This window comes from Eriocheir sinensis, chromosome 65, assembly GCF_024679095.1.
Source record: "Eriocheir sinensis breed Jianghai 21 chromosome 65, ASM2467909v1, whole genome shotgun sequence".
NCBI classification, from domain to species: domain Eukaryota; kingdom Metazoa; phylum Arthropoda; class Malacostraca; order Decapoda; family Varunidae; genus Eriocheir; species Eriocheir sinensis.
Window position 1 is genome coordinate 9,311,779 of NC_066573.1, and position 26,135 is coordinate 9,337,913.

The 26,135-nt window shown below is 45.3% G+C and overlaps 3 protein-coding genes across 5 annotated transcripts in view; 1 reads left to right on the plus strand and 2 right to left on the minus strand.

Annotated features, from left to right (window-relative positions):
* The window catches only part of LOC126987604 (head-specific guanylate cyclase-like), a 376,569-nt gene that overhangs the window by 226,591 nt on the left and 123,843 nt on the right, over nucleotides 1–26,135 (plus strand). The window lies entirely within an intron of this gene.
* On the minus strand, nucleotides 9,554–16,287 carry LOC126987607 (uncharacterized). 3 transcript variants are annotated; one of them, XR_007741049.1, is made up of 7 exons: nucleotides 16,118–16,286; nucleotides 15,533–15,652; nucleotides 14,968–15,220; nucleotides 14,490–14,589; nucleotides 14,247–14,381; nucleotides 13,137–13,979; nucleotides 9,554–9,591 (listed from the first exon to the last, which is right to left on the minus strand). XR_007741049.1 is itself a non-coding variant. In XM_050844729.1 (6 exons), the coding sequence occupies exons 2-6, from the start codon at nucleotides 15,624–15,626 to the stop codon at nucleotides 13,605–13,607; spliced, it is 957 nt and encodes a 318-aa protein (XP_050700686.1). In that variant the 5' UTR covers nucleotides 15,627–15,646; nucleotides 16,118–16,287; the 3' UTR covers nucleotides 12,998–13,604. The 3 variants fall into 3 exon arrangements, 2 of the variants coding, with proteins under 2 accessions (XP_050700686.1, XP_050700685.1); XM_050844729.1 differs by lacking the exon at nucleotides 9,554–9,591 and having other exon boundaries at nucleotides 12,998–13,979; nucleotides 15,533–15,646; nucleotides 16,118–16,287; XM_050844728.1 differs by lacking the exon at nucleotides 9,554–9,591 and having other exon boundaries at nucleotides 12,998–13,979.
* LOC126987606 (uncharacterized) lies at nucleotides 17,944–22,912 on the minus strand. Its single transcript, XM_050844727.1, has 6 exons — nucleotides 22,808–22,912; nucleotides 21,590–21,709; nucleotides 21,023–21,272; nucleotides 20,605–20,704; nucleotides 20,368–20,496; nucleotides 17,944–20,152 (listed from the first exon to the last, which is right to left on the minus strand). Exons 2-6 carry the CDS (start codon nucleotides 21,681–21,683, stop codon nucleotides 19,766–19,768), a joined length of 960 nt encoding a protein of 319 aa, XP_050700684.1. The 5' UTR covers nucleotides 21,684–21,709; nucleotides 22,808–22,912; the 3' UTR covers nucleotides 17,944–19,765.

Genomic DNA, 26,135 nt, shown 5'->3' on the forward strand with positions numbered 1-26,135 from the left:
CGGAGCAAGGCTGGAGGCGAGGCAGCGGGTCAGTCTGAACGTACAAAATTGACGTGGTTGAAAAGTTCCAGTGTGTGCTCGTGTCCCCCTCTGTAGTGCGTTCCTGTGTGCTGTGTGTTGATCCATAACAAAGCCAGTAGAATTCTATAGCTTGATCCTTAAAGACACTTACTAAGGGTAATATTACTAGACATTTCGTTGCCCAAGAACACCTAATTGACAAGGCTTTCGTAGGAGTTGTGGGCATTTCCAGGAGTAGTTTCATGACCCTGGTGGTAGTTTGACCCTTCCTCTGTACCATGAACCTGAAGAAACACTCATTAGAACCCGACTGACCCCCTCTTTGACCTTTAGAAATAGCTGATGTTAGGAGCGAAATTGTCTTATAATATCGACCTTAGTATTCGTCGCAACTTAAGCCAAAACAATATATTCAGTGTAGAGAATGTTGGTCATCTCTCACCCTTAAGTACCGGGCTCCGTGCAGCAGCGTGTCCCTTCATAGAGGCCACATATATGCGCCTTGACGTGCTATTAAGAACTGATTTAATTACGAGTGCATTCACCTCTTCCCTCCACATAGCACCGGGCTTAGGGGGAAGAATAATCTTTCTCTTTCCAGCGAGGAGATGAAATGTATTAATTTGCCCGCGCTCAGCCGCCCCAGATGAACCCAAGTGACGGGAGTTTTCCCTCAACAACGTCACTCAATACGCGGGAAATCGGTGAAGTAAATGTCAAGGTCTCGGAAGTGACACATGAAAGGGAGCGCGGGTAAAGAGAAGCCAACGCGAGTGAGTAAAGTTCAATTTGATGGAAATGTAAAAAAAAAAATGTTGCCTACGGAATAGTTTGGGAGGAAAACGATGCGTTGAGATTTTCTTTTTTCACTCGAGCAGCGCGATGCCTCCCTGTGACACGCGGGACCTCTGGTACGAGTGAATTTGTATGTACAGCAGCGAGAGACAGACGAGTTGATTGGCTTTTACGCGGGAAATTCCATGTTCGGGATGGGCTAGAATTATTTTTTTTTTTTTACAACAAAGGAGACAGCTCAAGGGCACGAAAAAAGTATATATAAAAAAAAAAAAAAAGCCCGCTACTCGCTTCTCACAAAAAGAATCCAAAGCGGTGGCCGAAAGAGAGGTCAACTAGAAATGAGTGTTTTGCTTATAATCCACATCGTCTTTAACCTAAATATTCTTTCCCTTATTCGGACTTTACTAAAGGAATAAAAAGCAGGTGAAAACATTTAATAAGTACCTTTGCCGGAGGAGGATGTCATACGTTAAAGGACTAAAAAGCAGAAGACATTTAACCCGGTAGCAGCGAGGGGCCAAATTTGTGGCTTTACCGTGTAGCAGCGACAGGCCAAATTTGTGCCATGATATAAACCCCCCAAAATAGATGATGCATAAACTGATCACAAATGCGTTGCTATATATAATGAAATGGTTTGCGTGAGTGATGATTTTTTTCCCCGCAGCTACCGGGTTAATAAGTACCATTGTCGGAGGAGGATGTCATACGTTAGGAATGCTTCGGGAAATGCTTTTGTCTGGCAGTGAACGAATAATGGCAGACGATGATGAAGAAAACGCAATAAAGAAAAAATGAAGGTAAAATGCAATAAAGAAAAGTGAAGGTAAAATGCAATAAATGAATAATAAGAGGAAGGAAAAAACTATCTTAAGTCTGAAAAAATAAGAGGAAGGGGAAAAAAATAACAGGAAAATAAGAGGAAAATAAGAGGAAAGTAAGAAAAAAATAAGAGGAAAATAAGAGGAAAAAAAAGAGGAAGGAGAAAACTATTTAAAGTCTGAAAAACTGTGGAATAAGAATAAATATAAAAAAAACGTAGATGATTACCCAGCAACAGCAATTCAATAAAATCAGTTGGAAGCACGAAAGCCAAAGTGGTTGAAATCATTTAAGTGGAGACTAAAACAAACCAAAGACAAGACAAGAGAAGATGGCGCCACTATAAACACTTGCCTGCGCCATGACGGGCTGGGGCCGAATACTATCTAGGCCCCTCAAGCAAGCCTACCGGCGCTATAGGCTCAGACGTAAAAAAAAAAAAAAAAAAAAAACATAATTCAGAGAGGCTTCCCAACTTATAGGACGAGGTCGCTCTCCACGCAATGAAATAGGATCGTAAAGGAATCCTGAGTCGGGTATTGATAGGGATTACGTCGGGGGCGGGGGGGGCGGGGCGGGGAGGTCTTCCGAGAGTTCTTACTTTATATTTCCTCGGAGTAATTTCTTAGAGTAAGCCTTCAGGAAACTCGCCGAATGAGAAAATGTGTCCGTTATCTTGAGGCCATGAAACTTAACCTCTTCAATATCTCCCTCAAATAAAGAAGAAAGAGAAACCCGCGGGAAGGGAAGAAAAGTATTATGTGAGAAAATATGTTCTAAGACTTCTCGAGGACTTTCCGCCTTTCCCTCCCACTCCTTCCCTCTTCCCTCCCTTCAAGTATTAGTAAGACCTGGAGGGAAGGAAACAAGGAGAGAAACACCAACTCCAGAACAGGTCAAACTAAGCACACAAATTAATAAAGTTGTTAAATCAGTTAACTGAGAACATCCGACCTTAGCTAAGCGGATTTCGAGGGATTAAGAAGACACGCCAATGAGATTAACTGGAAAAATAAAGCTTGGGTCAGAAGTCTCGGGGATTATAGACGATCGGAACTCAGGTAGAAGGATCAGCTGTAGCGCCTAGGTGAAGCGAAGATACAATCAGGTTCGGATAATGAGTTGTTTTGTGGAAGGAGTAGAAGTTTTAGAATAGGATTTATGCTTTAAAGGCTTTTCAAGATACATTCAGGTGAGGATAATGAGTTGTTTTGTGGAAGGAGTAGAAGTTTTAGAATAGGATTTATGCTTTAAAGGCTTTTCAAGATACATTCAGGTGAGGATAATGAGTTGTTTTAATGCAGGAATAGAAGTTTTAGCATAGGATTTGGGTTTTAAAGGCTTCTCAAGATACACTCAGGATCAGATAATGACTTGTTTTGTTGCAGGAGTAGAAGTTTTAGCATAGGATTTGGGCTTTAAAGGCTTCTCAAGATACATTCAGGTGAGGATAATGAGTTGTTTTATAGCAGGAATAGAAGTTTTAGCATAGGATTTGGGCTTTAAAGGCTTCTCAAGGCTTTAAAGGCAGGAACAGAGTGGGAAGAGTAGGCGGTGACTCAGGAGGGTGACAGCCGATTAACACACAAGACTCGATTTAAGAAAAAGATTGTTAAAAAATGGGGTTGTGAGAGGGCCAAAAAGCAAGGACATATGTGGTTTTAGATTAATGATAGATACTGGAGGCTCATATCACATGCGTAGGTCAGGTAATGGTCACACCTGGATTCATAATTAAGGGAAAGGGAGAGAAGGGAGAGGAAGGGAAGGGAAAGAAAAGGAATGGAAAGGAAAAGTAAGGGAAGGAAAATGAGAGAAATATTGAAAAAAGAAAGTCCCCCAATTATTGCTGCCCTCCTTAGAAACGCGTCGTATCGTAGAAAGATGTAATACTTAGAAGAGCTGATGTGTGTGGCAGTACTGTTCACGGTGATGACGCGTCCCCACTCCATCCGCTGTTGCTGCTGCCATGTCGCTGGAGAATATAGCATCAACCCTTTCATCCTTTCATGTGGAGGAGAAAGCGTGTGGCTGCTGAGTTTTTTTTTTTTTTTTTTTTTTTTACAACAAAGGAGGCAGCTCAAGGGCACAAAAAAAGGAAACAATAATAACAAAAAGCCCGCTACTCGCTGCTCCTAAAAAAAAAAGAATCCAAAGAGGTGGCCGAAAGAGAGGTCGATTTCGGGAGGAGAGGTTTCCTGATTGTCGGTAGGTCACGAAAGTCATAATCCGCGGAGAACCGAATCCTCACGTAATTAAACCACCATAGGACCACTGCAGTTTCGGCGCCATGGCTACATATCCGATAAATCAGATAAAATGACACAGTTCAGTATCCTTCTCCTTCGCTGTTTTTCTATTCTCTTTGATTCTTTCTCTTCATCCTCCTTCCTTCACCTTTTCTTGTTGTTCTTTTTCCTCCTCTCTCCTTTACCCTCTTTCTCTCTTTTGTATATTAACCCGTCCGCTGCGATTGATACGGATTCGGCTGTCACTGGTACCCTGGTTACTTATACTCTCAGGTTTTCTCTGCTTCTGTGGTGGATAGTGGAGTGTTTCCCATGTGGTACTGGTGTGCTGGATATCCTCTCCCATGGTGCAGGACTTTACATTTTTCTTCATTGAATTGTAGCAGCCACTTTTTGTTCCACTCTTGTAGCTTGGTGATGTCTTCTTGTGGGAAATCCGCGGTCAAGGCGTTAACAATCGGAAAAAGAGTGGAAAGCGTCTCCCCAGAAAATGATCGATATATTTTTAAAGGGAAGAACAGATATAGGGGAGAGGAAGAGGTACCAGATGGATGACTCGGTTGATTATGCCCCGAAATTATACAGAAAAAAGGTCCTATTGATTAAAAATACCACAAAAAAAAGAGTACCTCAAAGACCGCTCGGCAGAATATCCAATTACTTAGAGGACTGAGTAAAAAGACTCCCTTTTTCTTAAGCCTTTTCTCTTCCGCAGCTCCCTCCAGCTTCACCCCCTCCTCCTTCCCTTCCTCCCCGTGGTGGTGCGCAGTGACGGGGCGCGGCGGGGCGGGGCGGGGCGGGGTAGGACGGGGTGCGCAAAACGGTTCTCTCGAGACAAAGTTTTTGGAGAAAATTTCATAAGGAAGTTTTCGAAAATTCTTGACATGCTTTCCCTCAAGGCGCCGGGGGGAATATATAGAGATAAACAGAGGGAGGGAAGCAGAGGGCCAGGTAGAGATGGAGATTGAGAGGAATAGGAGAGACAGAGAGAGAGAGGTAAAGACAGTAAGAGATTATAATTAACCGCCTGAACTTTGGTGATAATTATACAACACGAATTAATATGTTTATGTTGTCTCTTGAGGATGGCATCATAAGAATATATATTTTTCTTGCACACTTATTTTTATTTTATTTTCGTAACAAGCGTCGTATCTCCTTTCTCGACTCTCTCTTCTCCTGTATTTCTTTTCTTCATCCTTCTCTCCCCTTCTTTCACCTTCCCCTTCGCTGTTTTTCCATTCTCTTTGCTTTTCCCTCTTCCTCCTCCTTCCTTCACCTTTTCCTGTTCTTCCTTTCCCCCTCTCTTCCTTACCCTCTTTCTCTCCTTTTTTTTCTTTCTCATCTGCATTACTTCTGATCTTTCTTCTCTTCCCTCTCCTTCCCACCTCTTTTATTCCCCTTTCCTCTTTGTCCACTTCACCCTTTCTCTTCATATAATTCATCTTTCATCTCCTTCATTCCCGCCCTCGCCTCCTCTTCCTTCTCCTCCTCCACTTCATCTTTCCCCTCTTCTATTCCTTCTTTCATTTTCCTCTGTCTCTTTCCCCTCTCCTAACTCCTCTTTGTTTTCTTCCTTTCTTCTTCCTTCTCCTCCTCCACGTCTTCTTTCATCTCTTCCATATTTTTTTCCATCTTTCTCCATCTCTCTCCTTTCCTGTCGTCTAATTCTTCTTTTTCTCTCTTCCTCCTCCTCCTTCATGTAGTTTTCTCTCCTCTTTCTCCATCTCTCTTCCTCCTTTCCTGTCGTCTAACTCATTTTCGACCTCCTTCATTTCCGCCCTCAACATCACCTCCTCCTCCTCTTCCTCCCTCTCTGCCTCCTCCAAGTCATCTTCCAGCTCCTCCTTCCCATGCTCATCCAGACCCACACAAACACATCCTCGTGGGACAGCTTCCATTCTCTCGGCCTCACAAGAGACACGTCCCGCGCAATGCCTGGGAAGGAGATATTGAAATGCCGTCCGCAGATGTGAGAGACTTCGGTCCTCCTGTCAACACGCCTCGAGGTGGGTAAAACTCGTCCCCTCTTACAACCTCGGCTCCATGTGTGTGTGGGTGTGTGGGTGAAAAAAAAGAACCAGAAAGAAGGAACACGAAGAAGAGGAGGAGGAGGAGGAGGAATATAAAGAAGAGGATGAGCAGAAATATGAAGAAGAAGAGGAGTAGGAGGAGGAGAAGGAGAAGAAGGAGGAGGAGGAGGAAGAAAAGGGAAGAGAAAGACGAAACTGAAGGAAAAAGAAAAAAAAGGAAAGAGAATTAGAAAACAAGAAAGAAAGAAGGCAAACACAGAAGTAGAGAGAAGGAACGCAACACCATCCATGCCTCCTCCTCCTCCTCCTCCTCCTCCTCCTCCTCCTCCTCCTCCTCCTCTCAGTGTCTCAGAGGATTCGTGGGGTTAACAAGATGACCTTTGACACGTGACCTGGAATGTGTGTGTGTGTGTGTGTGTGTGTGTGTGTGTGTGTGTGTGTGTGTGTGTGTGTGTGTGTGTGTGTGTGTGTGTCTTCTCTCTCTCTCTCTCTCTCTCTCTCTCTCTCTCTCTCTCTCTCTCTCTCTCTCTCTCTCTCTCTCTCTCTCTCTCTCTCTCTCTCTCTCTCTCTCTCTCTCTCTCTCTCTCTCTCTCTCTCTCTCTCTCTCTCTCTCTCTCTCTCTCTCTCTCTCTCTCTCTCTCTCTCTCTCTCTCTCTCTCTCTCTCTCTCTCTCTCTCTCTCTCTCTCTCTCTCTCTCTTTAAAATTGAATATAGAAAAGAAACCGAAAGGACATTTTATAGTACAGAGAGAGAGAGAGAGAGAGAGAGAGAATATTGGGAGTGTTGACTTACCCTCCTCTCTTTTTTCTCTCCTCCTCTCTCCCACTCTCTCTCCCTCACCCTCTCTTCATTCTTTGGTTCCTTCCTCTCTTTACCGTCCCTCCCATCTCTATTTCTCCTCCTCCTTCCCCCTCTCCTCCTCTTCCTTCCCTTTCTCCTCCTCCTCCTCCTCCTCCTTCCTCTTCTCCCACAACAACCTAAACAAAAATAAGCACAGCCGAAAATTGAATGCAAATACAAAGAAAAAAAACGCCTCCTCTGGTTGGCCGAAGCAAGGATTCTTTTTGATTTTGTGCTTCCTCCTCGACGCTGATATTTGCTTCCCTATCGCACGTTCTGATTCGGGCCCAACAGTAACGTCTAAATTGATGGTCTGAATGCGAAGTGTTATGTCCTTGAACCCTAACAAGCATGGATGGAAGGAGACACTCGCTCGGGAATGCAAGAAAAGTGTCGGTGTATAGAAAAAGGACCTCGGGATAATGAGATGCTGGTGAACTGTGCAAGGAGAGGAAACGAAGAGGGGGAAAGTGGTGACGAGGAGGAGAAGGATGAAGAAGTGACGAAAGAGAAGTAAAGAAGACGAAGAGAAAATGAGACCAAGGAAAAGAAGAAAGAAAATGAAGATAAGAAGGTGAAATAGTCGAAATAAATGAAAGTAGGATAATATGATACAAGAAGAAAATAAAAGAAGAAAAAGGAAGACATATAGGGTAGTTTTATTAGACATTTCCACGTCCAAGAACACACATTTGACAAGGCTTTCGTAGGAGTTGTGAGCATTTCCAGGGATAGTTTTATGACCCTGGTGGTAGTGTGACCCTTCCTCTGTACCGTGAACCTGAAGAAACACTCATTAGAATAAGACTTACCCCCTCTTTGACCTTTAGAAATAGCTGATGTAAGAAGCGCGCGTCTTATAATACCTGCCATAGGAGAGTAAGGGGATAGATTTAAAAATGAAAGTGAGACAACGAGAGGCTGCTGCGAAAGAATAGAAAAAAAGGAGAAAAAAAAACTAGTAAAACACGAAGGATTAAGTCATGTGATAATGCACGAGTATATGACGAAGGTGAAAGTGAAGGGTGAAAGAGAGAAAGACAAAGAAATAACGGAAAATGAAGTTAAAGAAGCGACAAGCGAGACATATATTGAAATTGGAGAAGAAAAAAAACGAAAGAAAGACACAAAAAAATAGCAACAGTGAGAGAAAATAAGTACTTCATTTTGATCATTTTTTTATACGGAGAAAAAGACGAATAAGTAAAAAAAAAAAAAAGGAATGAAAGAGAGAGAGAGAGAGAGAGAGAGAGAGAGAGAGAGAGAGAGAGAGAGAGAGAGAGAGAGAATATTTGCGGCCGAGATTTCGTGTCTTACTGTGTTTCGTGACGCTGTTTGCTCACAAGATGGCTCTGGAATGGGCTTTTGAGGGAGGAGGACTCGGCACACACACACACACACACACGCACACACACACACACACACACACACACACACACAGGCGGGCTTCTTTTTTTCATTATTTCCTCTTTCTCTTTTTGCCCTTGAGTTGTTTTCTTTACTGTAAAAAAAAAAAACACATTGGAGATTTTGCTGAAACTAACAAATAAAAAAAATATTCGTTGGGGACATGAAAATAATATGTATTACAATTTGGATTTGGATTGGAAAGAGAAGGCAAAGTTAATATAAATAATTACATGATTTGGAAGCATTCATGTGTATATTAAAATTTCGTATAGCTGGAAGGCACGAAGGTAACACAAAATAGAACTGTAACAAAAAAGTAAATCGAGTCACGTAAAATAATAAAAAGATAAGTAATTGGAGAGGAGAAAAAAATTGTTTCGTAATAAAAGAAAGTAATTTATCAGTAGAAAGTATTAGCATGGAATTCAAGAAACCCATTAACATGTAAATTAATGGGGTGTTATTTTTCCGGGGAGGAGGACGAATGAGAGTTGTGTGAGGCAGGAAAAATTTGCCCCGACTAGTGACTTATGCACCGCCAAGGACCAGTGTGGCGCTTGTTATGTGTTTTGTTTTTCTTAGTAGATACGAATCATGCAAGGAATTCAAGTAGATACCTTTTTATTTGAATGCTTTTTTTTTCTATTTGTTTTCCTTTTTAAGTTTGTTTTTATATTTTCTTTATTTTTGTTTTGTTGTTGTTGTTTTCATTTTTTTTCGTTTGATTTTCTATGTGTTGTTTGCTTGTTTTTGGTTTGCTTTATTTGTTTTTTGTTCGTTACTTGTTTTTGTTTGTTTTGATCATGTTTTGTTTTGTTTGTTTTTAAAGGCATCCATGTTTTAGTAAATGGGAATGATGCAAGAGATTGAAATAACCGACGTTAACCCGGTAGCTGCAGGGATCATGTTTCTTAGGTTAGGTTAGGTTAGGGTAGGTTAGGCTAAAGGCCCCTCTAAGTAAAATAATGAGACAAACATAATCACTCACGCAAACCATTTCATAATATATATCAACGCATGTGTGATCAGTTTATGCATCAATTTTGGGAGGTTTATATCATGGCAGAAATTTGGCCCATCGCTGGTACACGGTAAAGCCACAAATTTGGCCCGTCGCTGGTACCGGGTTAAATACACTCGTTGTCTGAGCTAAAAGTTGGGGAATCTCTCAGCGTTATGAATTAAACACAACAGCGTGGTCGTGTTAGGAAGCCGTCTCGCGGAAACAACAGAAAATTCATTAAGTTGTTAATTGGCGAGCGAAAAAAAAATGAAGAGCGAGGCAAAATATTTTCCTTTGACTAATTTTTTTTTAATTTCTTTACCTACGTTCATCTGTCTGTCTGTCTGTCTATCTGTCTGCGTCTGTCTGTGTGTCTGAATTCCGCCTCTCTTTCTCTATCTAATTATCTGTCTACCTATCTATCTATCTATTAACGTCCACATATCATCAGTCTTTTATCTATATCTTTCTTTTCACCTTTTCTGTCTTTATTACATTTTTGGATCTCACTGTAACCAACCCTTTCTTTTCCTCCACTAATTTTTACTTCGTCTGCTCACCCCCTTTTTTTTAATTTAGTTTACCATTTATTCTTCACCTTATCATTTTCTGTATTATGTCGGCACTTGTAATTCCTTATCTGCGTTTTCTTTCTCTTTATAATTTTAGCATCTCTTCGTCAGCTCAACGTTTTCTTCTTCTATTTATTTATTTTATCTCATTAGCGCACTGTTTTCATTGTAATTCTAGCATTTATTCCTCGTCAAGTTACTGTTATTCTCTTGTTTCCTTCAGTTTCTCCAAGCATCTCTTCGTCAGCTCGCCGTTTTCTTCTTCTTCTTTTAGTATATATTTTTTTTACCTCATCAACGCACTGTTTTCATTTTAATTCTAGCATTTATTCCTCGTCAATTTACGGTTCTCCTTTTTTTTGACATTTTCACCCATTTTCTCTAAGCCTGATCTGACATTTCCCTTTCCAGTCCTTCAGCTTACTCTCCATCCCCCGAGGCTCCTTCATAAAGCCCTTTCTATTATCCTCTTCCATTACGCGTCTTCGTCCTCCTCTCCCTTCCTCCCGCCTGCAACTTCACCTCTCTCTTCCTCCTCCTCCTCCTCCTCCTCCTCGTCATCATCATTACTAATCTCTTAAGTCCTCGTCTCTCCACTACGCCACTTTACCTTCCACATAAGAAGAGTCTGTTTAACGCTTCCCTCATTGCCTTATCTCCGTTTTTCTTCATTCATTCTCTGTTTTCACTCTTTCTTCCTTTCTTCGTCTCAAATGTCTTCAGTCCCTGTCTTTAATCCCCTTCCTTTAAGCTTCTCCAGTATCCCTCTACCTATCCCTGTCCATTTGTTTCCTTCCTTCCCTTCACTCTCCTCCATCTTCACCTGTCTCCTCCTTCTTTTCTTCCTCCTCCTTTTTCTCCTTCTCCTTTTCTTTTCTTCTCTATCCCATTTCTCCTCCGTCTCTTCTTCCTCTACTTTATCTACATACTTCTTCTCCTTCCTATTTCTTCCTCCTCGTCCTCCTCCTCCACCTTGTTCTCCTCTCCCCTCCTCCTCCTCCATTTTCTCCTTTACCTCCTTTTCTTTTCTTCTCTATCCTCTTTCTCCTCTACATCTTTCTTCTTCCTATTTCTTCCTCCTCTTCCTCCTCCTTCACATTGTTCTCCCCTCCCTCCTCCTCCCCCTCCTCCTCTCGCTCTAATCTCCTCGGTCCTTACGAGACTCACTCAACTCGAACTCGTGATGTCGAACCGCTAATTACAATGAGAAAATTAATTCCACGCTTTGCTTCACCTGATATCAGCTAATTAGACGTGAGGAAATGAAGGCAGTCGTGTAGGAAGACCAGCCACTCAGCGGAATGCATTGGACGATTCATTCCGAGCGGCTGAACTCACGGTATATGCTTGATTAACGCCCCTCGAGCCTCGGCGAACTTGGCGGGCAATGTACTCGCGTTGTAAGACTAAGGGGGAGGTGTATTGTAATGTGCTTTAGCTATGTTAGGTGATGGTTTGGCTCCTCTCATGCCTCTCTAAGTGTAATGAGGTATTTGGACCCTCAGTGGGAGTGGAGTGAAGGGATCGTGAATGTGGAATCTCCGACTTGAAAGGGATGTGTAATGTGTGGATTCGTCGTAGAAACTGAACAATGGAATGATGCATGAGTGGTATGAACAGGTTTGGGAGTGTCTTTAAATGGGAATGAAGTAAGTGGAGTGAGTTGTGTAATGTGTGTAATTTATGTAAGTGTTTTTCCTGGAAACGAGAAAGTGGAATGAAGCAGTATGAGAGAGTGGTATAAGCAGGTTTCAATGAGGGAGATCTGGTGTAATGAGAGACTACTGAGAGTGAAGAATGAGTGGAGTGAGAAGGCTAAATGATGTAGAAGTGTGTGTGTGTGTGTGTGTGTGTGTGTGTGTGTGTGTGTGTGTGTGTGTGTGTGTGTGTGTGTGTGTGTGTGTTTTGTGTGAGTTCGTCGTGGAGAATAACACGTTTGGAATGAAGAAACAGTATTAGGGATTGGTATGAAAGGGTTGTGACGAGAGGCTGGTGGAATGAAGGGCAGCTGTAAATGTGACCAACAAGAATGTGTGTAATGTGTATATGTGTGTGTTCTTCGTGGAAAGTAACGAATGGAGTGCAAGAGAAGATGGCGCCACTATAAACACTTGCCTGCGCCATGACGGGCTGGGGCCGAATACCATCCAGGCCCCTTAAGCAAGCCTACCGGCGCTATAGGTTCAGACGTAAAAAAAAAAAAAAAAAAAAAAAAAAAAACAGGTGGGATGAGCAGCTGACATTCATGAAGAAGTTGGATTGAAAATAAAAATAAAAGAATAAGTGGAATTTTTTATTATACTTTCTCTCTCTCTCTCTCTCTCTCTCCTTCCTTTGTCCTCTTCCCTTTCTCTTTCTTTCAATATTCTTACAGTGTTTCTCTCTCCTCCCCTCCATGTTTTCCCCTCCTCCCTTCCTTTCAATCTTTCCTTTTTTTTCTTCTTTTTTCTATTTTTTAATCCTTGGCTTCCTACCTCACTTCCGCCTTCCTCGCCTCCCTTTCTCTTTCCTTCCCTTCTTTCTACCTTTCTTTCCTTGCCTTTCTCCTTTCTCCTTTCTGTTTCCCTCTTTAAATTTTTCTCCTTCCTGATTTCCCTTTCTTTCCAACCCTTTCTCGCCTTCTTCCTTTGTGGTTCTCTCTCTTCGCCTCTCTCTTTCTTCCTTCCTTCCTTTCCCTGGCGATTCTCTCCTCTCCTCTTCCTTTCTTTTCTTGCCCCTCTCCCTCCTATTTTCTCTCTTCGCCTCTCTCCCTTCTTCTTTGTATCTTTTCTCCCTGTTCCCTTCTTCCTTTCTTGAGCCGTTCTCCCTTCGCTTCTTCCTCCCTTTCTTTCTTTCTTCTGTCCTGTATGAGTAGGAGGAATAGGAAGAGGAAAAAAAGAAGGCAAGGAGGAGGAGGAGGAGGAGGAGGAGGAGGAGGAGAGAGAGAGAGAGAGAGAGAGAGAGAGAGAGAGAGAGAGAGAGAGAGAGAGAGAGAGAGAGAGAGAGAGAGAGAGAGAGAGAGAGAGAGAGACGAGAGACGAGAGACGAGACGAAACGAGAAGGAAAATTCGTTATATCAAGAACAGATTAAACATTGTATTTCTCATCTTCCTTCCTTTATATTTACCTAATTCCCCTATCCGAGAATTTATTATTATGATTTTTATTTATTTATTTATTTATTCTATTTATATATTAATTTGTGTGTGTCTTAACTAACTTGGCATCATAATTTAGAAGGTCGAGGTTTAGTAGACTCTCAACGATATATATTTTTCTTCTTTTTATTCTTCCTCTTCAAAGTCATCAGGAACATAAGTCTGACTCAGAAGTATTATTATAAGCGTACCTGTGACATCTCGAATATATATAATTCCGCCTCTCTTTCTCCATCTAATTATCTGTCTACCTATCTATCTATCTATTAACGTCACCTGTAATCTTCCTTCGTAGTATTTAAACACCACATATTTTTACCTGTTTCTCCTCTGATGCAAGATTTAAACAGCCATTCACCCACGTAGTAATTTGCTTTTTTCCCGATGTTTATTCAGCTAAAACATACTCACCATTCTTCGAGCGATTTATTATATTTTTTTTGTGTTTCTTCTGCCATGGAGTTGTTGCCAGGGCCGAGGCACTGATCAACGGCATATGTCGCCAACAAGTTTCGTCCAACCGTCCGCTGTATCACAGTCTTATGTGTCTTCTTTACTGTGGGTTCTGCTGTGGATTTCCTTCTTTTCTCCTTCACTCTCTTCTTTTCGCGCGTGTTACCCTCACTTCCTCTATTCTCTCCTCTATTCCCCTCCACTCCTCCGCGCTGTTCTCCTCCACAACCTCCTTTCCTTCCACTTAAAAATCGTCAGCAAGCATTCTACTGAGGCTTTACCTCACCCCTCGTCGGGACGCATAGGGCAGAGGGCGACTTAGTGACCTGTGACTCGAGGGTTGACCCGTCTTCCTCTCCAGGAGGGCGGCCGAGGCATAATTTGAGGCCGTGCAGGACGCGCCTCCGGTGGTGTCTGATGAAGCACACAAACACCAGCGGGTCGACGAACAGATGCGTGTAATAGAGCATGTTCATTATGCCGGTGGTGAGGATGTCGGTGTCCAAGGGCAGGATGGCATAGATGGAGAATGGGAGGACGGAGACCAGGTTGCTGAGGAACACCGCCAGCATTGCCCGCGTCACTTCGTCCACCGCAGCCGTGGGCTGACCGCTGGGCAGGTTACGCTGGTTACGTCTCACCTGGAACACGAACAGCACCTGATTAACGTGTTGACGTATCTAAAAGAACATGTATCATGTCGGGTTCAGCATGACAGCATAGGCGTGTGTTCTCTCAGCTCCCAGCCACAACAACATACACTAAAACCACATACATGTGAGGTATATCGTACACGCCATAACCGTGGTCACGACACAGAGTCGCCGAACCACCACGAGAACACATAACAAGCGAGCCTCATGACGGCATGACCGCCAGTCTCAACACGAAGCCTCCCCAAGACTCACCGCCACGATGGTCGACAGGTAGCAGACGAGGGTGAGCAGCACGGGCAGGAAGTAGTGCACCACGCAGTAGGCTATCTCCAGGACATTGTCCGAGCGGATGTGTAAGTCCTGCGTCCATATCGTTACATGTATCACCTGTGTTAAGGAGAAACAGGCATTGTGTGTCATGAAGTGTGGCCGTCACTCCATCAACGACGCGCATAGTAAACACATTGATGTGGCAACACAATGTAGATCAAGTGCCATAAGCATGAATAAGCTGTAGAGTCCAACCCCCACTACCAGAGCGACGGCCGTGCGCAGCTTCACGGGGCCCCGACCCGGCGCCCACACCGCCCGAGCTCTGCGGGAAGACAGACCAGGCGCCTCAGTGTTTGTGGCTGCTGCAGCCCGGGGCCGCGAGGGCTGAACCTGACGCTGACTGTTGAAATCTGACTGAAAACAGCTGATGAAGCTCATGTGTACGAGGTGCCCAAGGTGCTGTATTCCCAGCCTCCGGAGCACCCGTGCCGCACACCTGACTTACAACATGTGGCGCCCTCAAGAGAGTGTCTCCAGATCAATCAAGGAATCAAAATGGGCATGCTGTAGGTGGCGGGTTGCCGTGCCCACCTTACGACGCTGTCCCCCAGATTCCTCCTAGCAAACACACACACACACACACACACACACACACACACACACACACACACACACACACACACACACACACACATCGAACCTGAGGAGCGCCATTATGGAGATGTAAAAGAGTTCCATGTTGTTTATGATGACGCAGGTGATGATGACGCCATCCTCGACCGTCTTTGGAACCTCCTCGTCGCAGCGCAGGTCAGCGAGGAAGACGTGCGCCATGAAGGGGAGCTCCACGAGGCATATGAGCAGCGTGCAGGAGAAGATCGCGCCCAGGATCACCTTGACGGGAGTGATGGTGCGGTGGCAGCGCGCCACGCACCACAGCGCCACAACATTACCTGAACATGAGAGAAGACTGCTTTAAAACTCTCCAAGTGACGCAGCAAAGGGGAAAACATGTGCCGTGTTATAATATGTAAAGGCTGAGCTGCCAGCTGTATTTTCCTTCGCCCACAGCTCTGGCTGCGAGCCGTGCAGGTAACGCAGCGCGGGGAAGCCGTCTGCCGCGACACAGACCTAACCTCGCGCTGCGTCCTGCCTCGCCACAGCTCGTTAATCGTTCACCGCAAAACAACCAAAGGCAACCATGTTTACAAAATATAGATATACGTAACTCTGAGTGGTATTTTTCCCCTTGGCTCAAGACTTACATATGATGCCAACGATGCAGAAGAAACAGCAGTAGACGACGAAAATGTGGAGCACAGCGTCTTCCGACAACGACCAGCCGCAGTTCCCCGCCATCTCCAGACAGGTGTCGGCGCCTGTTCCTGGTGACAAGGCAGACGTCAGTTTGGTGGTGGGAAAACATCGTCTTAAGTATTGGCCGTGCCGTAACGCTTAGTCTCCCCTCTCGACGCACTTCATGTGGAAAACGGTGAAAGGCGATCGGAATATAAAGTGAATGAGGGATTGTTTTTAGTTTATACGAGGGGGGGGAGGTAATGGGTGAGGGCACCAAACACAAAATACAACCAAGCAGCTGAGTAATAATTCTAAAGGAGTATCAGTGGGCGGGCTAAGGGTCTTCTATACGAACAGTACGAGTCTCAGAAATGAGGTAGGCACACTGAGGGGGGAGGCTATAATGCAATGAATAAATAAATAAAAGAATAAATAAAGATAAGAAAGACAGCCGCCAACCCACAAGATATTCACGGTGCGATGGAAGGCACACTTGGAAAACAGGAGGGACATTCTGGGCACTGCACGACATCCGACTGGCGCTTCCGTACCTGTTTCTCCCTTACGAATTGGGTCTGTTGATGCCTTGCGCCTTAACCTTGAACCTGAATCGCTGGAAGACAGACCCGGACAATGATTCTCAACAATCAGGGAACAGCGGGACGGTCACACAGCACTGCCCTGCCTACATTCCGGAGTCTGTTGAGGCACTGACGAGCCGAGAAGTCTATCGAGAGCTTCCGGCCTCACAAGATAGTAGGAGTAGCTTCCTGTTTACCCCGCTGCACCTAATCTTTACAGCATCCCGTTCCTCACCTGTCCTCTATGTGTTCGGCCGCCCCATGGAGCCATGTAGACAACGCCCCGCCCTACCTCTGCTCCTCCGTGAGTCTCGATTGCGTTGACTTGATCTCCTTCGTCACGCTCCCGAAACCCAAGTTAGAGCTAAGTGTTGCTGGTGATCTCTTCCAGCAGTTTTTTTTCAGGTCGGTTAGTTCGGAAGTGTTTTTCCTTACTGATGATGGCTCAGACACAAGGTCGGAATTCTCATCTGCTTTCGTCCCTCACTCAAATCTACTATACTCAAAGGTCAGCTAGGAAAATAATCGGATGTAAAGGAGTGTTTATACATTAAGGAAACTTGATTAACACAGTGAAAAAATCCCGTAATGAACACCTCCAAGTACCGGGGATCGAACCCGTGCCTTCTGATTGGAAGTCTGGGCAGCACACCGACTACACCACCGATGAGCTGCCCTGGCTTCTACTCGGTGCGTACGGGCTCGATCATCCCCTGCACGCAAGGATGAATGAATGATGTTTTAGGTTCGTGGTACAGAAGAATGAATAGTCGAGCTACCACAAGGGCCATAAAACTACCCGTGGAAATGCCCAAAACTCCCACGAAACCCACGAAAGAAGAATGAATAGTCTAGCTACTACAAGGGCCATAAAACTACCCGTGGAAATGCCCAAAACTCCCACGAAAGCCTTGTGTGGTTGGGCATCGAATGTTTAAGAATATGTCCTTGTGTTTCCCTTTTAATGTCCCTACTTGCCTCTCCTACGATTAGTTACCTTGTTCGTGTATAGCAGTAGGCGTAGTGGACGGAGTGTGCAGAGAAGTAGTGCAACTGTTCTCAAGTCCTTACTGTATGCCGTCAGTGTGAAGCTGTAAGGGCTTCTTAAAGTATCATATTGAGTCATCCCGAGAGGAGCTGAACGTTTATTACTGACTTCCCTTCTGTTCATGGAAAACATTTAAGAAACGTTCAGTGACTTGTGTTAGCCTCAGTAATTTCTTTGATAGTTTCCTCATTCTTCACCCCCGTTGTAGCCTTTCGTGGGGTCTTGCCTTGCGATAGATATCCTATTGTTATAAGGACGTATACCATTTGCGTTTGTACATATAAAAGAACGAGATATTCGATGATTTTTTCTGTGTGTGTCACCTTCTTCAGCACTAAATATCCTCGGTCTATCGTTAACTCAAAATCTCAACTGGAAACTTCACATCTCTCTTACTAAATCAGTTTCCTCGAGGTTGGGCGTTCTATATCGTCTCCGTTAGTTCTTCTCCCTCGCACAGATGCTTTCCATATATAAGGGCCTTTTCCGCCCTCGTATGGAGTATTCATCTCACGTGTGGAGGGGCTCCACTCACACAGCTCTCCTGGACAGAGTGGAGGCTAAGGCAGCTCTCCTCCGCTGACTGATAGTCCTCTACCTCTTAATTTCCGCCGCCATGTTGCCTCTCATTCTATTTTCTATCGATATTTTCACGTTGACTGCTCTTCTGAACTTGCTAACTGCATGCCTCCCCCCCTCCCGCGGCCCCGCTGCACTCGACTCTTCACTCTAGCTCACCCCTATACTGTCCAAACCCCTTATGCAAGAGCTAACCAACATCTTCACTCTTTCATCCCTTACATTGGTAAACTCTGGAACAGCCTTCCTTCGTCTGCATTTCCTCCTACCTATGACTTGACCTCTTTCATTTAGAGTGTATCAAGACACCTCTCCACCCGAAAATGACCTCTCTCTTGGCTACTCTTTACTTTTGTCTGTTGTGGGAGCGGTGAGTAGCGGGCTTTTATTCTACACTCTTTGTTGCCCTTGAGCCGTCTCCTTTGTAAAAAAAAAAAAAAAAGCTTTCGTCCACTGCAGTAATTTTACATATATCGGTTAGTTCATATAAGTAATTCCCTTCATTCATTTCATTTTCCGTAAGTAAAATATCCTTCCCCGGTTTATTTATTTCCCTTTTTCCTCTTTGGTGCAATATCTCAACTTTCATCCTTACATCTCATCCACTCATCCATCTCATCCATCTTACGGTTCCCTTTGTTTACCTTTCATGTCCCAAATCACGTGACGTTTTTTCCGTTCACTGCCGTATTTTCACAAGTATCCTCCAAGCCTCAAGTAATTCCTGTCATTCATCTCCCATTCCGTAAATGATATAACCTGTATTTTATTTATTTACTTGTTTCCGCTCTGAAGCGATATTTTACATTCATTTACTTCTTTTCCCGTCTGGTGCTCTATTTTAACTCTCATCCTCCTGGCCTCTTGCAGTTCCCTTCCTTTACCTTTTATATCCCAATTGTACTTTGCATAAATTGTGAAACCAATACATCACTGCCTATCACAGTCTCCAAAACATTGATCAGTACCTATATTCAGTAGGATTACACATTACTGCCAACAAGAGCTTTACTTTCAGCCTGAACCAGCGTACATTATACCGCTGAATCGTGCACTATCCATCACAGCTGAGATCCATCTGTGCGTAACCTGCTGTATAATCACGTTACAAATTTACACACAATCACAATAATTGGAGGTCAGAGTTAAGCTGTGATGACGTGGCTCTACAATGGCAAGCCACGAACACTGATCAAAATAAAAGCAAAACTAGTAGAACACCAGGAACTTTGTGTGAACAGACCAATGGTGAGGACAATGTGTATAGTTACCCTCAGTTGTGAAATATTTAAAACAGTCCTGGCAGCGCGCGAACACTTACATACCTAAAACACGTAGAAGCTAAGTCAAATACTAATCCGTAAGTCCAAATCGACCTTACAGAAGAAATGATGTACAGAACTGCGCCTCGATCCCTTTGCCTTGGCTTGTTCAGCTGAACGTCCTTAGCGTCCGCCTGGGCTGTTAGATCTTTTTCCTGAGACTCGTGCATCGCCGCGTTGCTGTGGTCGCAGGGCGGGACGGAGCCTCACTTCACTGCGTCTCCGTGAGTGTGTTCTTTCAGTGCCCGGCACACAAAACGGGGCGCTGCCTTTTCTGTTGTATGTTTAAGCATAACATATTCACCATTTTTCGAATTATTTCTTCTATTTTTTTGTTTGTGTTTCATCAACCATGTAGTTGATGTCAGAGCCAATGCATTGATCAAGAACAGATAATCGACAACAGGTTCCGTTCAGTCGCCATCTTTATCACAGGCTTCTGTGTCTTAAGAGCTTGATTTTTATTTGCTTTCTTTCTAATTTCTTTTGTTTCTGCTTTACACTTTCATCTTTTCTCCTTGTCTTGCCTCTTTCCCTCCCCTCACTACTGGCTTCTTTTCGCGCATGTTATCCTCTCTTCCCCTGTCCTCCCCATCCCTCCTCCCACAATGTTCCCTTCACTCCCCCGCTCTGTTCTCTTCTACTTCCGTTCCCTCCACTTCAAAATCTTCAGCAAGTATTTCCTTGAGGCTTTGCCTCGCCCCTCGTCGTTACTCCTAGGGCAGAGGACGACTGAGTGTAAGGTGACTCGCCTTCTTCGCGAGGATTGCGGCCAAGACATAGCTTGAGGCCCTGCAGGACGTGCCTCCGGTGGTGTCTGTTAAAACACACAAACACCAACGGGTCGACGAACAGACGCGTGAAATAGACCATGGTAATGACGACTCTGATGGTAAAGCTGTAGGAAACGGGTTGGATGTAGTGGATGGAGTATGGGAAGCTGAGGACGAGGTTGCTGAGGAACACCGCCAGCATGGCCCGCGTCGCCTCGTCCGTCACTTGCGTCACTGCCGCCGTGTGGTGACCGACGGGCAGGTTACGCTTGTTACGTCTCACCTGGAACACGAACATCACCTGTTTAAGATGACGTATCTAAAAGAATTTGTACCAAGTCAGGCTCAGCGTGTCAGCAAAAATATACTAAAACCACATAAACGTGAGGTATAACGTACATGGTATTGCCGTAGCCACAAAATAGAGTTCCCTAACCACCACGAGAGTTCATGGCGGCGTGAGCGACAGCCTCAACACAAAGCCGCCGCATGACTCACCGCCACGATGGTCGACAGGTAGCAGACGATGGTGCAGAGCACGGGCAGGAAGAAGTGCACCACGCAGTAGACTCTCGTAAGGACATAATTCACGTTGACGAGCTCCATCCATTGCGAAGCCTGACTCACCTGTGTTAAAGATAAACAAGCGTAGTGTGTCATGAAGCGTGGCCGCCATTCAATCAACAACATCTACACTAATCAAAATAATGTAGCAACAGAGTGCAGATCAAGTACCATAGTAACGAACAAGAAGTAGAATCCAGCCCCCACTACCACCGCGACGGCTCTGCGCAGCGTCACGGGGCCCCGCAGCGGCGCCCACACCGCCCGAGCTCTGCAAGAAGACAGACCACGCGCCTCAGTGTTTGGGGCTTGTGCAGTCCTGTGCCATGAGCGCTGGAACCTGCCACTGACTGTTGGAAGGTGACTGAAAATAGCTGGTGAAACTCATAGGCATGAGAGGTCGTGCAAGGTGCTTTATTTTCAACCTAAGGAGCGCGCGCGCGAGCACACACACACACACACACACACACACACACACACACACACACACACACACACACACACACACACACACACACACACACACACACACACACACACACACACACACACACACACACACACACACACACACACACACACAGCAAACCTGAGGAACGCCATTATGGAGATGTAAAAGAGTTCCATGTTGCTGAGGACGAGGCAGCTAATGAGGACGCCCTCCATGACCATGGTTGGAATTTTATCGCAACGCAGGATGACGAGGTTGAGGTGCGCCATGAATGGGAGCTCCACCAGGCACAAGAGCAGCGTGCAGGAGAAGATCGCGCCTAGGATCACCTTGACGGGAGTGATGGTGCGTTGGCAGCGCGCCACGCACCACAGCGCCACAACATTACCTGAACACGAGGGAAGACGGCTTTAACACGCTCAAAGTGACGCAGCAGAGGGGAAAATATGTCATTTAATAATGCGTAGTGGCTCAGCTGTCAACAGTATTTTCCTTCGCCCACAGCTCTGGCTGCGAACGGTGCAGATAACGCAGCGCGGGGAAGCCGTCTGCCGCGACTCAGACCTCACCTCGCGCTGCGTCCTGCCTCGCCACAGCCCGTTAATCGTTCACCGCCTAACAGCTAAAGGCAACCAGCTGCCATGTTTACAAAATATCAACAGACGTAACTCTGCAAGGTATTTTTCCCCTCTGTTCAAAACTTACAGATGATGCCGCCGATGCAGATGAAGACGATGTAGACGACGGAGAAGTGTAGCAGAGCCTCCTCCGACAACTTATTTGTGCAGTTCCCCGCCATCTCCAGACAGGTGCCGGCGCTTGTTTCTGCGGACAGAGCAGACGTGAGATTGATGGTGGCAAAATATCGTCTTAAGTATCGGTCACGCCGCCTCGCTAAGTCTCGCTTCTCGACACATTCAATACGAAGATCAGCGAAAGGCGACCGGAGTAGAAGGTGAGTCTCTGCAAGGTTGTGTGATAATTCAAGAAAATTGACCACAACAGTGAGAGAAAGAAAACTATTTACGTCACTATAAGCAATATATGATAAAATAAATAAAAGAAAACACCCGCGCGGCCAATCCACAAGATGCCCAAGGAAGCGATGGAAGGTCCACTTGGAGAACAGGAGAGACATTCTGGGCACAGCACGATGGCCGGCTGTCGCTTCCGTACCTTTCTTTCCCTTTGGAGTCTGTTGATGCTTTACGCTTTATTCCTGAACCTGCATCACCGGAAGACGACCCGAACAGTGATTCTCAACAATCCGGGCAAACCTCTACGGTCACTCAGCACTGCCCTGCCTACCTTCCGGAGTCTGATGAGGCACTGACACGCGGAGGAATCTATCTAGAGCTTACTAACTCGCGTGATAGTACGAGCACCTCCCTGTATATTCCGCGACGCCTAATCTTTCCAATATCCCATTCCTCGCATGCTATTTGTCCGGAAGCGTCTTGGTGCCATGCAGACGACGCCGTGTCCTGCCTCTGCTGCTCTATGGGTCGACAGGTCCTATATATTGCCTCTACTTGACCGCCTTCGTAACGCTCCCGGAACCCAAGCTGGACCTGAGTGTTGCTGGGACTCTTTGGTTCTGGTGGTCATGCTTATTGGGAAGTGTTTGTTCTCACTGTTGGTGGTTGGACAGAAGGTCGGGATTCTCAGACGCTTGCGCCTCCCACTCCCATCGACCATTATCAAAGGCCGACTAGACGATCAGTTGGGTTCTTCTGAGTGTTGGTTAAGGTTTGTGGTATAGGAGAAAAGTCAAACTACCACAAGGGTCGTAAAACTTCCCTTGCAAATGCCTAAAACTCCCACGAAACCCTTGTCATGTGTGTGCCTGGTCGTCGAAAGGCTTAGGAATATGTCTGTGTTTTCTTGTTAATGTCCCTATTCGCCTTTTCTACGATGGCTTACCTTCTTCGTATATTGCTGTAGGCGTAGTGAACGGAGGGTGCAGAGCAGTCGTGTAACTGTTCTCAAGTCCTTACTATATATTGTCGGAAATGGGGCAGCGTAGGCTCTTTGACATATTACTTGACGTCATAGCGAGAGGAAGGATATCCTTGTCACAGTGGCACCCCTTATGTCATGGGATGCGGGATGGATCCGGAACGCTCAATAATTTGCTATTTTTAATGGTTTCTTTGACTGATTGCTTCGTGCTTCTTCACCCCCTTTGTCGCCTCTCCGTCGTGTCTTGCCTTCCAGTAAATTTCCTTTTGTGTTCTGGGCGCATACGTTTTGTTTTTGTACTTTTAAAAGGACGTGAGGTTCCATGTGTGTGTGTGTGTGTGTGTGTGTGTGTGTGTGTGTGTGTGTGTGTGTGTGTGTGTGTGTGTGTGTGTGTGAGCGCGCCACTTTATTGTGAGTCATGTTGCTGTGATTATGGACGCTCATTATCTCTCCTCCTCCTCCTCCTCCTCCTCCTCATCCTCCTTCTCCTCCTCCTACTCCTACTACTACTACTACTACTACTCATCCTCCACTTCTTCTTCTTTTTCTTTTCTTTCTTCTTCTTCTTCTTCTTCTTCTTCTTCTTCTTCTTCTTCTTCTTCTTCTTCTTCTTCTTCTTCTTCTTCTAAGTGTTCTTCATGGTTACCGCTGACACACACACACACACACCCACACACACATACCCACACCCACACACCCACACACACACACACACACACACACACACACACACACACCCACACATTTCCGTTTTCCTTCCTCTCGTTGCTTGGGTCATGAGTAAGAGAGAAAACATCTGGTGATAATACATTGAACAAAGGAATGATTATATCGCCCCATTTTCATCTTTTCCTCCTCGTCCTAATGCAGGGCTTCTTAACACGTAGGGACAACCACAAGCCTACCCCCGCCCTTCCCGCAGAGTTGTGTGTCCGGTTGTGTTCGGAGGAGAGGATGTGCACTCAGTAGCCAAAAGTGTATCATATAGTTTAACTTAGGTATAATCAATCAGTTGGGGCATACGCCATGGGGTGCGTTACCTCGCCCATCCTACTCTATATACCCTATATTACGTATAAGGCGCTCATTTTTTATTTGTTGTTTGTATTTCTTAAGTTGTGTTTGTTTCTTTGTTGTGTATATTGATATTTTCATTACCCAACCCCTATGTCCCCCCCATTTATGTTATCTTGTATATTCTCTCGTCCTTCTTCTCCTCCTCTCTTTTGCTTTCACTTTCATTTTCCCTTTCTCGGCGTCTCAGGTGTTTGGGGCTGGTTGTCGGGAGCCGCTGAGCAGAAAGGGTGAGAATGACTGGGTGCCAGAAAGGAGAGACAGAGAAGTAAGAGAAGGAAACGGTAAATGGATGAACGAGAGGAAGTGGAGGAAAGGCAGAGGAGAACGCGAACAAGGGTGGAAGGTTGAAATACGGAAGAAAAAGAGGAAACGGAGGAATGAGGTGGAAGGACGGGAAATAGTGCTAAAAAGTGGAAAGAAAAAGAGAAGTAAAAGAATGAAGCTAAAACTGAGGAGCAAAAGAGAGAAGAAAAATTGCGGAACCAGGAGGAGAAGGAGGAGGAGTTAAGGCAGGGGAAAGAGGAGGAGCAGAAGGAGGAGGAGGAGGAGGAGGAGGAGGAGGAGAGAAATTGGACAGAGAAACGTGCCAGCAGTGTTGCCAATATTGAAGGACGCTGTTTTGATTTCATTGAAAGATTTACTGGGAGACACACACACACACACACACACACACACACACACACACACACACACACACACACACACACACACACACACACACCAGGGACATAGAGACAAGTGAAACGGAGGTGGACGTTGCTGTTAAGGGTGAAGGTAGAAATTGGAAGCAAAGTATCGGATCCAGAAGAAATGAAGCCTGACGTGAAGTGAAGTGAAGAGTGAAGCGTAGGCGGACGTTAATGTCAGGGGTGGAAGTAGAAACTGGAAAGAGGAGTATTGGACATGGAGGATGGAGAGTTGTGTATCTAGAAACTGGACACAGGAGCACTGGGTATAGATAAGGAGAGAAGGCATGTATGTGAGATAGATGGATGGGCAGTAAAGATTGTATTTCTTAACACGGCGGGTGAGACGAAAGTAGACCCGGTGAAGGAATGGGAACTGGACACTCAGAGTCTTTGGAAGTAGATGAGAAAAACTTATCCTATTGCTGAGGGTTGAATCTGCTTATGATATAGTTTACTTACAGAGACACAGGTAACGCAGACAATTAGCCAGGCAGGTAGGGCCAAGGTGGACATAGGTGGGACTTGATAAAGGTGGAGACTAAAGATTCAAGTGTTTGCGTTCCTATACGAATGATATAACATGTAGCAGAAGGTTGCATTATTATAAATTATTTTACTAGGAAGCACAAAGGTAACTTGAGCAATGAGGCTGTGGAGAAAAGATGAATGTATAAGTGGGAATTGCAGCGGTGGAAACGAGTCTAGTTGAAAAATAATAGTAATTTGCTAATCAGCTTCGCCCAACGTGCGGTAGGGGCTCAGAGGGATAGGGGCGAGGCGTACGGTGGGGGTCAGAGTGGCCGGGGTCAGGCGTGCTGTGGGGGTCAGAGTAATTAGGGGAAGGTCTGCGGCGGGGGCTGAGGGTGGTAGGGGCGAGGCGTACAGTGTGGGTGACGGATGGACTCAATGTGGAGGCAGGATTACGTCAAGGATGGGCTCGGAGCACCTTATTTGCAATGGTGATGGGCAGCTTGACGCACCAGATCCGGCAAGAGACACCGCGGGCAATGATGCTCGCGGATAATATTCTGATCTGTAGTGAGAGGCGAGAGAATGTCAAGAAGAGCGTGGGGCAGCGGAGGCATGCACTTGGAAGAGGAGGAATGAAAATCAGTCAAAGAGAGGACAGTGGAATGTTTAGAATGCAAGGAATCGAGGTTGTGAAGTTGAATGAAAATAGATACTTGGGGTCGGCTGTTCAAAGTAACGGAGAGTGTTGAAGAGAGATGAAGGAGAGAGTGTAAGCTTGGCGGCGTGGGCGGAAAAGAGTCTCAGGAGTTATTTCCAACACACGGGTGCCAGTAAGAGTGAAAGGAAATGTTAACAAGACGGTAGGGAGACCAGCATTGTTGTGTGGTTTGAAGACGGTAGCTTGACGAAATGACAGAAGGTGGAAGGAAGGGTTAACTAGACAGTAGGGAGACCAGCATTGTTGTGTGGTTTGAAGACGGTAGCTTGACGAAATGACAGAAGGTGGAAGGAAGGGTTAACTAGACAGTAGGGAGACCAGCATTGTTGGAGAC

What these genes read in the sequence shown, in the direction of transcription:
- LOC126987607 (XM_050844729.1), bottom strand. Translation starts at nt 15,626, where the DNA reads ATGGCGGGGAACTGCGGCTGGTCGTTGTCGGAAGACGCTGTGCTCCAC. An exon ending in CTGCATCGTTGGCATCATAT is followed by an intron (nt 15,221 to 15,532) that starts GTAAGTCTTGAG and finishes TCTCATGTTCAG; the next exon opens with GTAATGTTGTGGCGCTGTGG. An exon ending in ACCTGTCGACCATCGTGGCG is followed by an intron (nt 13,980 to 14,246) that starts GTGAGTCTTGGG and finishes TTCGTGTTCCAG; the next exon opens with GTGAGACGTAACCAGCGTAA.
- LOC126987606 (XM_050844727.1), bottom strand. Translation starts at nt 21,683, where the DNA reads ATGGCGGGGAACTGCACAAATAAGTTGTCGGAGGAGGCTCTGCTACAC. An exon ending in ACTTCTTGTTCGTTACTATG is followed by an intron (nt 20,497 to 20,604) that starts GTACTTGATCTG and finishes TCTTTAACACAG; the next exon opens with GTGAGTCAGGCTTCGCAATG. An exon ending in ACCTGTCGACCATCGTGGCG is followed by an intron (nt 20,153 to 20,367) that starts GTGAGTCATGCG and finishes TTCGTGTTCCAG; the next exon opens with GTGAGACGTAACAAGCGTAA.